This window comes from Lissotriton vulgaris, chromosome 9 (genome assembly GCF_964263255.1).
Source record: "Lissotriton vulgaris chromosome 9, aLisVul1.2, whole genome shotgun sequence".
NCBI lineage: Eukaryota > Metazoa > Chordata > Amphibia > Caudata > Salamandridae > Lissotriton > Lissotriton vulgaris.
The window spans coordinates 187,666,061-187,681,670 of NC_141697.1; the positions used below are offsets into that span (position 1 = coordinate 187,666,061).

General features: G+C 40.6%; 1 protein-coding gene across 3 annotated transcripts in view; it reads left to right on the forward strand.

Annotated features, from left to right (window-relative positions):
* ATL1 (atlastin GTPase 1) overlaps positions 1-15,610 on the forward strand; it is a 311,830-nt gene that overhangs the window by 252,280 nt on the left and 43,940 nt on the right. For all 3 annotated transcript variants that reach the window (XM_086937304.1, XM_086937301.1, XM_086937300.1), the window contains exons 9-11: positions 2,783-2,910; positions 3,807-3,863; positions 15,351-15,422. In XM_086937304.1, coding sequence (XP_086793430.1) covers positions 2,783-2,910; positions 3,807-3,863; positions 15,351-15,422 — 257 coding nt within the window. The remainder of the gene's footprint in view (positions 1-2,782; positions 2,911-3,806; positions 3,864-15,350; positions 15,423-15,610) is intronic.

Genomic DNA, 15,610 nt, shown 5'->3' on the forward strand with positions numbered 1-15,610 from the left:
ATTATATTAATGAAATTAAATTAATTTTAATGTTATTATTTGAAAATATATAATAAAAATACCCCTCTACCCCAAAACCCAAACCCAGCCCTAAAACCTAAAAATACCCCTGTACCCCATAACCCAAACCCAACCCTAAAACCTAAAAATACCCCTGTACCCCAAAACCCAAACCCAGCCCTAAAACCTAAAAATACCCCTGTACCCCAAAACCCAAACCCAGCCCTAAAACCTAAAAATACCCCTGTACCCCAAAACCCAAACCCAGCCCTAAAACCTAAAAATACCCCTGTACCCCAAAACCCATACCCAGCCCTAAAACCTAAAAATACCCCTGTACCCCAAAACCCATACCCAGCCCTAAAACCTAAAAATACCCCTGTACCCCAAAACCCAAACCCAGCCCTAAAACCTAAAAATACCCCTGTACTCCAAAACCCATACCCAGCCCTAAAACCTAAAAATACCCCTGTACCCCAAAACCCATACCCAGCCCTAAAACCTAAAAATACCCCTGTACCCCAAAACCCAAACCCAGCCCTAAAACCTAAAAATACCCCTGTACCCCAAAACCCATACCCAGCCCTAAAACCTAAAAATACCCCTGTACCCCAAAACCCATACCCAGCCCTAAAACCTAAAAATACCCCTGTACCCCAAAACCCATACCCAGCCCTAAAACCTAGAAAATACCCGGTACCCCAAAACTCATACCCAGCCCTAAAACCTAAAAATACCCCTGTACCCCAAAACCCAAACCCAGCCCTAAAACCTAAAAATACCCCTGTACCCCAAAACCCAAACCCAGCCCTAAAACCTAAAATACCCCTGTACCCCATAACCCAAACCCAGCCCTAAAACCTAAAAATACCCCTGTACCCCAAAACCCATACCCAGCCCTAAAACCTAAAAATACCCCTGTACCCCAAAACCCATACCCAGCCCTAAAACCTAAAAATACCCCTGTACCCCAAAACCCAAACCCAGCCATAAAACCTAAAAATACCCCTGTACCCCAAAACCCAACCCCAACCCTAAAACCTAAAAATACCCATGTACCCCATAACCCAAACCCAGCCCTAAAACCTAAAAATACCCCTGTACCCCAAAACCCAAACCCAGCCCTAAAACCTATATATAAAATTAAATGATATACTTACCTATACTTACGTTGTAATGGTATGCGTTGTAATAGTATGTGCGTTGTAGTGTAATGCGTGGTAAAGGTATGCGTGGTGAAGGGTTCTGCGTGGTAATGGAATGCGTGGTATGGTATGCATGGTAAAAAATGCGTGGTAAGAGTTGCATACCCAATCAAGCATATCCTGTTGGTCAGAGAGGCTAGGGTACCACGCATTAACCATTTCTCACAGAGCTGGCAGGAGGAAAACTCAATCTACAGCTAAGACATTTGGAGAAATACTATTAGTAAGCTCTTATTGACAGAAGAACACATACCCTAAGATATTGTTTCACAGTTAATACATGTATAGTGAAATCCAACAATCTCAATTGAGTTATAGCCACAAAAGTATAGAATCAGACGATGCCTAAAACATCAACAAAGAGTAATTGATATCTACTCACCAGATAAACTTTCATTGCATGCTACAGCTCCGAAAGGCAACTCTAAGTTCTGCACAATGAACAACACATACAAAATGGAGGAGATTTCTGTCTGCTTGTTCTTCTTGACTTACCAGCAGTCGTTGGCACAGTTTGAAGATGCCACACTTATTTGCACCATGTTCTCAAATGTTTCACATCTTTTGTCACCAATTATCACCAGCTGGTGAAACTAGGCACACCACACTGGATGTTCGGATGCCCTGCGGTATACTTTAACACATCACACAATGGTTTCACTACAACTTTTTAAGTTCTGTGAAATCCCTCAGCTTTTCCCTGGACACTTATTGCACTACAACTTGACAACAACAGTGGGGCTAATGCTGCCAACTTCTTCTTCCACTCCTTACAAAAGAGAAACATCTGATTCCTAAGGAACAAGCACAAATTGTGGTCCACATCCTGGTGTTTCTCTGACATGATTTTAGCAACTTCTTAGCACCTTAATTCGGGCTGCACCTCCTCAGTTACACCTGGCTCATCTTAAAACCATCTTGCATTGTGCATTCAAATTGATTATATCTAATAAAAAAAAGTTTAAAAAGTTGCATGTTCCCCCCTTGTCTGAGAGTTTCATTGGCTACCATTTGATCTAAGGATCGCATTTAAAAAATACATTTAAACAGTCATCCCTCCCTCTCTACTCTCCTTCAGAACTCTGGGTACATCTCCGCAGGAATGCTCTGCAGATTGAAGTATTTAGATTTAGAACAACTTATGCTCTCGTTTACACCTCCCCCTGAGCATAGAGTTTAGCCAGGAAGTCATTCTCTCTGAACTAATCTGAGACCTTCTCCCAGCTCCCAATCTCCTTCTTGTATATACTTCCTTCCCCTCCTTCTTCTCCTTCTTCTCCTTTTTTCTCTGAGCCTCTCCTTACACTTTTTAGGGAAATGCTAACTTTACTTTCATTTTCTTATAGTTTTGATCTTCTAGCTAGTTGTAGGTAATTGCACTCATTAACAATGTAAAACTCCTAAATACCCCTCAGTGGTAGAATGCCATTATGCCAGACTATTACATTACATAAAATAAACCATCCATATTTGCATAGCCTGTAGTAAGCTACACTTTTCTTGCAGTTTGCCTGAACTAAAGCCTGCCATTACGTGAGGTTCTATTATTGACATATTTATTTTGGTTTGGCTTGTAGAGATAGACGAAGAGTTCATTAGAAACTTGAAGGTATTAATTCCTTGGCTACTTAGTCCTGAGAACCTGGATATCAAGGAGATCAATGGAAATAAAATCACCTGTCGTGGACTTGTGGAGTATTTTAAGGTACAGTTATCCTAAAGAAATTATTTAATGAAAAAAAAGTAATTGTTCATCTTTTTACGAAGGTTTCGAATATTTTCTACCAAAATGCACCTGTAAAATGGATATCAAGTCTTTGGTTGAAAGATGGTAGATTACATTGTAGGAGTCTTGACATGGACACGAACCATAAATTGGGTATTTCTTCTCCAGAGATGCTCATTTTCTTACCACATTGGTTTAAATCATGATCCTTCCAAACCCTGAAACAATTCTAGTAAATTGACAGAATACCTGTGTGCATGGAACCTATTAACACACAACTTGCTATGCACAATGTGCCTTTTATTGTTCCTAAGAAAATTAGCATAATTTGTGAAGTAGCTACCTGTAGCTGTTCTATACGTTTACTATGTACATGAGAACATTCCAACATTATGGCTAAAAGACTTTTCAGAGTGAACATAGAAAGACGAGTTTCAATATGCCTAGAATTTTAAAGTTGTGAGTAATAATGGCCTAATTTACAAAGATTTTTCTAGGAGTAGGTACTGTTATTGAAATCCCAGATTATTGATTTACATTTTAGCAAATTTTAAGTTGCCAAATTGGCACCAAGAGCTCATGCTTGTGAAAAAGTTGAGTTTTCTAGTATTTCGTGTACCAAATTGTGGGCAACATTTGTGGTATGTAACAGTAGAGCATGAGTTGTGTTTAGCAATCTACTGTGTAACAGTTATTTTACATTATAAGTACAGTTAAAAAGCAGAGTGTGATGGCATTAACCATCAATGCACATTAAATCCTCATTCACTACATTAGTAGTTTAAAGTAAAACACATACTACCATATGGGAATATAGATTTACAACACAAATAAGATATGTAAATATTGCCCTTTGCTTTTGTTCAATCTTCCAGGCTTACATAAAGATTTACCAAGGAGAAGAATTACCTCATCCGAAATCAATGCTGCAGGTAAGTGATTTTTATTCATGTATGTTTTGTTTTTGTAGGGCCTTCATTCAACCAGAGGATGCTAAGAGCGCTGGTGATGAGGATGAAGGGTGGGAGATGCAGCCTGAGAGCCACATTCCCAGAATTGCTTGTGTGTGGTTATGCTAGTTTAACACGTGCACAGTCTTTTTTTACAAGCACAAAACTACTTTTGGGCTTCAGATAAGTTGGGATTTGTACAAACACTATAGTGGGAGTGAACACTTTAGGAGCAGAGAGTGGGTGTTCCAGAGACAGAATGCCCTGTCGCTTTGTGCACAGTACACACCTGAATAGTGGCCTATCACAGACTTCCCCACGAACCCTAGAAAAGGTCAGAAATGCCCCATTGGAGAATGGGAAGGGAAAGGAAACAAACTCAAAATGCTACCAATATGTGGTAAATATTTTCTCCATGGAAGAATTTCACAGGAGCAAATATAGGCATGTATATTTGTTCGTGCAAAAATTGAATAATTCACAAGGGTTTTTTAAGACGGAAACCCATGAGTGCAGCCAGTTTCCAGATGTAGCCAGGCAAACCTTTGTTAATTAAAAAAAACAGTAAACCAACACTTGCGAGGTTGTAAACCTTTGTGTGAAACTTTGCTCATTTTTTTAAAAAAATGGACTCTGTGCACACACGTTCCATTGTTTTCATCAAGGGACAACGCTCACCAGCTGGAGAAAGGGGTGTTACTTTTTTTCTACTTATCAATCCCTCATCTTTGAGGCAATAAAAACATGAATAAATGAAGAGGGGAGTCAATAAACAGAGATAGCTCTGACACATATTTCATCCTAGACCACTTTGATTCAACCCAGGCTTACTGAGAACCTCCCTACGTTGTCGTTGTGATAAGTAGCCTTTATCTATGAATAATGGAGACACAGTGTGATGTAAAAATTCTGTGTTGTTATCTTGATGGGTCACCACGTTACTAGATTTGAGCTGAAATGTAGAAATCATTTAAACTGCCAGGCAGTGTATAGACAGATGTTCCTTACCACACTCCTGAACAATGCTACTATGTAGGCTTAAAATGATGTGCACTGTATTGTGCAGTGGATTGGCTGTTTTATTATTGCCTTATGTGTTCTGATAATACTGTTCTGGTGCTTGGCTTGGTGGAGTGCGTGGAACTTTATGGTGACAATAACAACAGTGTTTGCAAATTATTTGCATATTTAGAGACATGATGAGCAAAACATGGACTCATTTTATTTTTTCTGAAAAACAGACCCTTGAACTTTTGTTGATTTGTTGGACACGAGAAAAGGCCTCAGGTACAGTCTTTTACAGGGCGAAAGGCCCTCACCCAACCGTGTGTTGCATGCTTCATCATTAGGCCCCTCATGGCATTGGTCTTAGAGATCCTAGTGCAAGGTACTACCCTTACGGAGGAGAGCACATGAGGTTTCCTTGATGAGTGGTACAAGGATGGGTGCTATCTGGGGAAAACTTTTGTGTATGAGATGAGAAAATGTAGTGCAGAGGGGAATTGTAAAAACTACCAATTGGTAAAAAATAACGTCCATTTGTATTCCCAATGGAAGGGTTTGAAATGGGTTGGGATTAGTTCGACTCACAGAAAGAGATCAACATGTTTCTGCTCAGCAGGTACCTTTAATCAAGGTGTATGGGCATTTGTAAGGACTGTATTGCTCTCTCTGCTCTTGAAGGTTCATAGAAAAATTGATTAGAAATAGTGAAGCTCATAAATACAATGAGTTTACAACCAGAAGTCTAAGGACGCACTTGTAGATCACGATGTTTGGGAACCCCTCTTGTTAGGGTTTAGCATCTCATCCCTATTGAGGGTTGAAGGTTTGGGTTCACTGTAATACCTGTGCCCACCACCAAATGCACTTCCTTCCAGTAGAGAAGACCCAACCATCACAAAAACACTACATAAGGGTAGTTGCTCACACCAGAATTACTAAGATCGATGCTAGTAGGGGCCCACTGATGAAGCATACCACTCAAGAGTGGGTGAGGGTTTATCATCATATAATTGACAGTACCTGAGCTGTTTTTCCAGAGCTACTGCAATCTCCGTACCAAGTTTCAAATCTTGACTAAGGACTATTTTTTTGTGGTTAGCTAGGATGGAGACCAAATGTCTTTGCTTTCTCCCTTCTCCACAAAGAGTCATAACGAGTCTGATTTTATGTTTGGCAGCTAAATGTAGAATTTCCTGCCAGTGCAGTGGAATTTCTGTGGAGGAAGGTTCAGTGTGTCAGTCAGTCAGTCACACAGCTTTATTCAATCTTTTTAAAATGGATCTTAAAAGCACAAGTTATCTAAAAATTCCAACACAATATATACATATATATATATATATATATATATATATATATATATACACAGTGTGTCACTGCGGTGTGCTGGAACTTTGGGTCCTGGAAATGGACCCCCCCTGGAAAAACAAGATGGCGGATTGAAGGTGCCGCCGGGTGCAGCTTGAGAACGCCGCTCCCATCACCTTACGGATAACAGATCAACAGACACTTTTTCTCACATAAGGCTGTAAGCGAACGGAGCAAAATAACGGAAACGTTTTACCTGCGACTTGCTACAGACTGCATGGGCCTTAGAGAACACAGGAAGGCTGGATGCAGCTATTGTTTGTGGGCGGCAGCGGCTGCGGTGGAGTCCGCGAGCGAGGAGCGGAGACAGGCTGCGCACGCTGGGCTCGCTGGTCCCTGCTGACTTGGCTAGGATCCGCAGGCCCAGGTTCGAGTGGAAGCATCGGAATCATCGATGTGAGGAGGTTAGCCAGCCCTCCGGACAAACGGGACAAACGGGACAAACGGGATCGGAGACCCGCTCTGATTGCGGGAAGCGTTCTTGAGTCGGAGACAGTGAGAGTTGTCATGGCTCCAAAGACTCAAGCAAGGAGCGCCAGGAATGCGAAAGGAGCAGGGAACTCCGAGGAGAATGTCACCACAGCTGCAGTCAATGGACTAGCAGAGAAGAAGGCGGCAGCGGCTGCTGCTGCTAAGGCTAAAACTCCAGCTAAACCACATGGAACAGAGGTAGTGATTACCGCGGTCACTGCTGTGAAGAACTTGCTCAATACCGGGAGCCAGGACAAAGCAGTTAATTTGGCTGGTAAGCAACAATTGCGATCCTTAATGCTTGCTGCTACTGATAAAGATAATTTTACCAAAAATAAAGAAGTCAAATTAGCCGTAATTCCAGCGCCTACAGGGGTCAGTAAAGAGACTGGGCAGATAACTGATAATGGAGACTTGGATACAGATTTGAGGAGAGATCCCCAGAGGGCTTCAGGAAAGGAGGTTTGTGTAACCGAGAGTGAGAATGAGACTGAGATGGGGGTACAAGAGGATACCGTTGCTCATAAGGAAAGTGATATGGATAAAGGGAAAGATAAGGTTATTGAAAATGGAGCAGCAGAGCTGATGCCACAGGCGCAGACACTTGCACAAATCTCAGACTCAGACTCTGACATTAGAAAGGACCCCGCTGGAACCAACCTGACTCAGATGAACTGCGCAGCTATAGCAGTCGAGGCTACGGGCACTCAAAACTTAGCTCCAGCTATTAAAATTCCTAAAGATAAAGTAGAAGATAGCAGCGGAATACAAGTAGAGTCGAATGATGAATATGAGGAATTAATCGATGAAGAGGAGGACAATTTGGGGAGTTCACTACAGGATAACTGGAAAACAGTGACACGGAAAAAAGGAAAAGGGAAAGCCAAAAATAAAATTAGGAGTAAGAAAAACACTAATCAGTCTACTCTTTCCTCTACAATAAACCTTGCTAATAACCGTGGAAAATCTATTATCGATGATAGTCCCTTGCGTAATTGGATAAAAGCTAAGGGAGGAGTTAAAACAATGGCCTTACGCCTATCAGGCAATAGCTCCATCGAGCCATCAACTCCGTTACTATCTAATCAGGATATTCAAGATATCGGTTCTGACAATTTACCCACTTCTACAATTCAATTGATAGTAACCGATTGTAAGGGAGTACAAGATATACAACTAGACTCTACCTTAAGGGAGGATGGGACTGAGATGGCCCTAAATGTGGGCAAAATTATTGCTTCAGTAGAGGAAGAAACAGATCAGGCCATGCAAATTACGAAGGAAATAGACCAGGAGGCCTCCTCTTTGGAGATCCCTTCTATGGCGCTAATTTTGCATATGCTGACCGAGCAAAGACAAGAGGCACAACAACATTTTTCACAACTAAAGGAGGATAGTGCTAAAATTCAGTCATACTTGCTTGAAGTTAATGGAAAAATGAACAAAGTAACTCAAGAAGTGGAGGAACTTCAACAACGAGTGGCACAAATAGAGGAGACTTCGGACAAGCACAATCAGAAAAGTATTGGGCACGAGGAAGAAATCCGGGCCTTACAATCCAAGATGGAGGACTTGGAAAATAGGCAAAGAAGGCAGAATCTCAGACTTTTTGGGATCCCGGAGGGGGCTGAAGAGGCGGACACCAGGGCTTACATAGTCAGACTATGTCAACGTGCTTTCCCAGATCTTGCGGACTGGGATTGGGACTCTCAGATCCAAAGAGCCCACAGGCTGCCTTTAGTTAATAGAAACAGAGACAACAAGTATCCTCGCCCTTTTTTGATTTATTTTGGAAATTTTCTGTTGAGACAAGCTGTTTCTTTAAAAGCTAAACCTAATTCTCCGATTACCACTGAAGATGTGACCTTCTTTGTTCGCTCAGATCTGTGTAAATCTACTATAGAGAGACGATGGAAACTCCGCCAGCTAATCGACTCTTTTAAGACCGCAGGGGCTCAGGTTTTTCTCCAAGAGCCTGCATGTTTAAAGGTTATGAAAGACGGGCATACCTATTATCTCAATCAGGTCAAGGAGGCAGAAATTGTGCTAGATAAGCTTACAAAAGCATAAGTTATATAATACTATACCTCTGGGATTGTTAGGTGAAAAGGTCTGATTAATGTGACAATTCTCAGGATAAATAGTGAGGATATGGGATATAAGACAAGCTAAACCTTGCAAAATTGGCATACGTAATGAGGGTGGTGGAAAGCGGCGGGTAGCTGCACCGATGAGAGGCTGCCCTACCAATAGGCAGCAGATATAAAGGGGGGGTGTTTTTCTTTGGTACAGGGGGGGAGAGAAAGGAAGGGGGGGGAAAACAAAAAGGACAAGACAAGTCAAGGCGAAGGCGAAGTTACAATGTACTTAAAAAGAAAGAGAGTTTCATGGAGTAATAAGAAAAGGGAAGAGGCTATTGATTTATTGTATATAAAATTACCTACTGCAGGTGTCATGCCTGGAACGTATCTGGTCTGAACAACAAGACTAAAAGAAATCTAATCTATCAAGAACTAAAGATGTATGATGCACAGATAATAATGCTCACAGAAACCCATATATGTTATAAAGATAAAAAATTGTTGAGTCAATTGGGATACGAATTGGTGATCTGCACGACTTTAAATGCACCGATAAGAGGTGTGGCTATCTTAAAGAAAAAACACTGGCAAGGGGAAGTTGTTAAAACAGCAGCAGATAAGGGAGGGCGTTGGGCAATAATGCAAATGAGATTGGAAGGCACTTTATATGTTTTTTGTTCTGTGTATGGTCCTAACAAAGATGAGCCACGGTTATTTGATTGGTTGAATATGGAATTATTATCTTGGTCAGGAGAACTTATTCTAATGGGAGATTTTAACTGTGTTTTGAACTATCAACAGGATACAACTAAAAAAGGTGTAGGACTACGTATGCGCCAAACAAGAGCAGCTATATTGGAACTAGCTAAAATACACAATATAAAAGATATATGGCGTAGTTTATATCCAGGCTTACCTGGTTTTACGTATTACTCAGCTCCTCATAAACTCTGCTCTAGGATTGATTTAGCTTGGGCCTCGGACGAAGTAATGAGCAGAGGAGATATGAAGGTCATGCCAAAAATTTCTTCGGACCACAATCCTATAATATTTACATTTGATCTGACCCCAGGTATAAAAAAAAGACGATCTTTCTCTTTTCCAAGATATTTACTCTCAGATGAGGTCTTTGTTACCATGCTTAAAAAACAGATAAAGGAGTACATTACATATAATAAAGATACTGCTAGTTTGCTCTCAGTCTGGGATGCTTGCAAGGCCTTTATCAGAGGAACAACTCAACAATATATATTTAAACAAAATGCATCTAGGAAAAGAGAAACAAAGCTAATGACAGATAATATTTTACATATTGAAAAACTATTGGCAGACAAGCTTAGAGATGGGGAACGGAATAGCAGAGATATATTACTATTGGAAAGTAGACTTATAAATATACGTACAGGCATGAAAAGTTTTTTTAAGGAAAAAAACAGTTGCAAGATACTTAAATACAGATTATCACAGTATGAATCTGGAGATCGAATAGGAAAGCTCTTGGCATATAAGGTAGCCGAGGACCGAGCATCTACATTAATTAAAGCTATAAAAGGCCCTAATGGTATTATTTATACACAGCCTGGAGATATAATGGAGCAATTTGCTTCATACTATGAAGATCTATATACTCCTGAGAGTAGGGCTAGGCCAGAGCAGATCCAATCTTATTTAAAAGATAATCTTCCCTCGGGACACTTTTTAGACCAGGAGATTTTGGATAACTTGGAACTTGACTATACATTAGAAGAATTACGTTTAGCGGTGTTCTCGCTCCCCTCTAATAAAGCGGCAGGAGAGGACACGATTCCGATTGAATTATATAAGATTTGTGCCGAAGAGCTACTTCCTTTACTCTGCTCAGTGATAAACTCTATAGGCATATCTGGCAAGGCCCCGGACTCTTGGAAAACGGCGAAAATTATGTTTTTTTTTTAAAAAAAATAAACCTCCAATGGAATGTGGGTCATATCGGCCTATTTCTTTAATAAATGCTGATGCTAAGGCCTATTCCAAACTAATATCTAGGCGATTGGCATCTATTATGCCGCAGCTAGTTAATGATCAACAACATGGCTTTATAGAGGGAAGGGACACTACCGCCCACATTAATATGGCGATTACGGCATTTGATGTTGCTGCAACTAATCTCACCCCTCTCGGTATGATATTACTGGATGCAGAAAAGGCGTTCGACCGAGTGGGGTGGGATTATCTGTGGAGAGTGCTAACGCAGTATGGGTTTAAGGATCGCTTCCTTGGAGGCATACAGGCTATATACAGAGACCCTAACGCTAAAATTAGTTATGCCGGAGCACTTTCATCAACGTTCACTATATTAAGGGGGACCCGACAGGGGTGTCCACTTTCACCCCTGCTGTTTGCCCTCTCTATGGAGCCCTTTATAAATGCCTTGCAGAACCAAGAGAAGATATCTCCGGTTGAGCATGAAAATAAAATTCTTAAAATTACTGCATACGCTGATGATTTAGCTATATTTACTACTAATGTTATAGACGCTCTAGCAGGAATCACAGACGAAGCGGAAAAATTTGGAGATATTTCTGGTTACAAATTAAACTTTAATAAAACTCAAACCATCATGAACTACCAAGCTAATCAATCAGTTACTGGGCTATGCAACTCGGCCGTTTACTTAGGGGTGACCATATCTTCTAAAATAAATGAAATAATCAAATTGAACTACGAACCTTTACTCAAACAAGTTACTGTGATGCTTAAAAAATGGCACAAAATTCCGCTGAACATCCTGGGAAGAATTAATTTGATAAAAATGAATATTTTGCCCAAATTTTTATATTTTTTTCGCTCTATTCCCCTTCGAATTAATAATATCTTTTTTAAGAAGCTGGAAGGAATTTGTAGTAGCTTTATCTGGAGCTATAAAAAGCCTAGGAGGTCAATAGCGATACTAAAACTACCTTTAGAGAAGGGTGGATTGGATTTCCCGGACTTTAAGTCTTACTATTTTGCATCTTTTATAGGGCGTTTTAGAAGCTTATTAAATAAGAATAAAACTTTTTTTTTTCACCAATTCATGTTAGGGATAAGTTCATCTCAATTTTTAACAAGAATTCAAGATCCGAACTTCTTCAAAAGAGTAAAATTCAAGACAGCAAGGGATATTGTAGGGATGTTTAATTTAGTTATGAAGTTTTGTGACACTTCTTTTTTTCATTCAGAATTACCACTATGGGATAACCCAGGGCTACCAGGTATTTTTAATGATAGAACTGGGAGAGAGTGGGCTGAATACGGGATCAAGAGATTGGGAGACTTATATGGGCACGAGGGGTTTCTACAGTTTCCTACTTTACAATTAATTTATTCGCTACCAAGTGAGATGATACTTAAATATCTGCAAGTAAGGGACTATCTTGTGCGGAAAAGGAACTTAAAAAAAATTACTAGTTCGGATATTTGGGAAGTTCTGTATAGTTCTAAAGAGAAATCAATAATTAGCACAGGATATAAACAGTTAACCCAGCATAATTCGGATGATTGTCCTCGACTGTCTCAAAAATGGACGCTTGCATTGGGAACTAATGTGACTCCCCAGAATATCTCTAGTGCTTTCACAGTCCTTAACAAAACAATACATTCTTCAAGCTTAAAACTTCAACTATACAGCACGGTCAGTCAACTTTATCATACCCCTCAGAAAATTGCCAAATGGTCACAAAATAATGAACGTACTAAATGCCCTAAATGCGATCTGAATGCAGCTGATCTTATTCATATGATCTATTCCTGTCCAGTTTTGAACCCGTTCTGGCGAGAAATAGAATCCACTTTATATGAAAAACAACTGATCAGCTCCCCACTTACTTCATCTATGGTGTTACTTTATATACATGAGAGGGGCCATGATAATAGAAGCTGGCTAGATATAGCGATTTCTTGTGCCAGACTGGTAGTAACTAGAGCCTGGATATCACCGAATGCACCACAGAGGTCGGAATGGCTCATGCTACTACATGAAATATACACTATGGAGAAGGCCCTTGCTAAGAATAGGAGTTGGAAAACTGTAGATAGAATGGAAAAGATCTGGGCTAACTTTGTTTAAATATTAATGGATTTTGACGGATTTTGAGATGAACTTGTTTGTTCTTTATTCTCTTATAAACGTCTTTTTGTTCGGCTAAGAAGTAATATATAAAGATTGCTGTCTGAATTAATGTATTGACGTTCTTCCCGATGTCACTCTAATAGCATGATATATTATTTTTCTTTTTTTTTTCTTTTCTATAATGTCTTTATGCTTTATGCTTGTGACTTGTCTGTCAAATAAAAAAAAAAATAAAAAATAAAAAAAAGGAAATGGACCCCCCAAGTGGGGGCCATTTGACAAGTTTCCCATAAAAAAGGCCGAAGTACTCTGAAAAGGTCCCTTTAGCTAGTTAGAGATATTGTTCATGATTTCTGTGACAGACTCGCATGATTTCAAAGGCAGCAGAAAGGGCATTGGGTGGGATTGCCAATCCATTCTGGCCACGTTTCTGCTGCCCTTCTGTTGAGTAAATGATGTTCCCCTTAGCAGAGCGGACAGGGAGATTCCATTTTCCGGAACACAGCTTTCCATCTCTAAATGGTACAGCAGAAGAAGTAGCAGGGTGGTTTGAATATCTGCTTTTTTTCGGGGGGAGGGGGGGGGTGGGGGGGTTCCCATTACCACCTCTCTCAAAATCAGCCCAAAGTGACCTCCAAAAACAAATCTCCCACATGGCATATTATGGTCTTATGCACGTTGCTGGTGCCATTTTCTGGCAGGTTTCTGGTTGTGATAACATATATGTGTGATGAAGAATCCCATATCATATATGGTAAGGTTATTGCAAGTCACTGAGGTATTATTCCATGACCATAGAGAGGGATGAATCCAAAGGCAGAGATCCTTTAAAAGGTCATGGAACTCGAAGGTGGCTTGCAATATTCTTTTAATGCACTAAAGAGGGCATTTTATTCCTTATAATCCCTAGTTGGTCACACCATCGCCGTTCCCACAAACCACTTAAATGTTTGGGGGCAGATTTATGTTAACTGGCGCATCCCGAGGGATGCGCCAGTTAACGTGCGCCACAGTGCGCCACAGCTACCCCACCCATGGTGCGCCGCATTTATAATGCGGCGCACCATGATGCAAAAACGGCACAGATGCGTGACGCATCTGTGCCGGAAATGTGGCGCATTGCTGGAGTTGCGTCGCAAGCGCGACGCAGCTCCAGCAAAGCTAGGGGGTGTCCCACCTACACAATGCTGCATCAAGACCTAAGCCTGCTTCAAGCAGGCGCAGTGTTTTGACGCAGCATTGGCCAGAAAGTGACTGAGTGAAATCTCATAGATTTCACACAGCCACTTTCAGGAGGCGTTCCTGCGCAGGAACGCCCAACACCCCTGCCCAGGAACGCCTCCTTATGGCGCAGGGCATTACAACGTGACGCATCTCCTAGATGCGTCACGTTGTAAATAGGGCGCATTGTTTGCGCCGCAGTTGCGTCAAATAAAGTGACGCAATTGCGGCACAAGGGCATCATAAATCTGCCCCTTGGTGTCTTGCTCTTTCACATGGTGCATTAGTATGTTTGCTGACATCAAAAATATAATTGGAATCTGTAACATGAAATTAAACACAACAAAATGCAGCCAGTATTTTGCTTCAAATAGACATTAGAATCAGTGTCATGTAAGTGAGGCTAGGAAGATGCAGTAGCTCATAATGCCGAGAAACATGCTGAAATTATATCCTTCTTGTAATGACTAAGGAGTGCAAAAAATAACCAGGTTGCCATAAATATCTTCTCTCTGCTTGGCACTGTACAGCTAGAAAAGCAGAGTAGACGAAAGAAAAGCTACGTATCCTTTTTGTTTTGGAAACTGCATCTTTAATTATGCCCTGGGTCATGCCTTTCCCCTCAGCTGCTGGCTCGGGCAGAAGGCATTGTGGGTTCGGGCCTCAACTGTAACAAGTTATTTTCATTTGTTGCCTAAGTCATTTCTTTATAATCGGCACCTGGGTGTGTCACAAGTCGCCTTCTATAAAGAAATAAGAGACGGTTTTTATACAGGAATTGCAGAATCCCGTATTGTAATAAAAACAAAATGTTATTACCTTCAAAAATATTTGGTCAATAAAAGTGAATGTGTCCTTCCTCCATTATAATGCTGTACTGTAGCTATTAGTAAATGCTGCTATTTTCCTTTTCACTACGTCTGGGAACAGGTCTGTTCCCCACAAGGAAGCTGTTTACACATCTGGCCCCTAGACTATTCATCGTTTGCTATCAATATGTGGGGGAGAAATCACTTTGATCTGGTACCAATGAACTTTCTCACTCTTACATCTGTTGGTTTAAAGAGGTCGCTTGGGTTTACCAAATCTAAGTCCAGTAAATATTTGTTAACTTTTTCAATACAGTCATAAGGACTTCAATCAATTTCTTGTTTAGTAGATGGGGCTATCGGTAACATTATGTGCAATAATGCTAAAGGTTGTTGTATCTTTTACTTTGCCCTTACTTTGTCACAGGCCACAGCTGAAGCAAACAATTTGGCTGCTGTAGCAACTGCTAAAGACCTATTTAATAAGAAAATGGAAGAGGTAAGTCAACACACCATCAACCTATTTCTATGTTAGCGCATTCCACGGCGTGCAACCTCTATAAATGTTGACTCCTTTCATTGGATTAATTGACACTATCATTTCATTGTCTCTCAAACAATAAGCCCTGTTCCTGCCATTATTTTCATAGGATCCTTACTTGTGTTGATGGGCGTGCACGCGTGCAA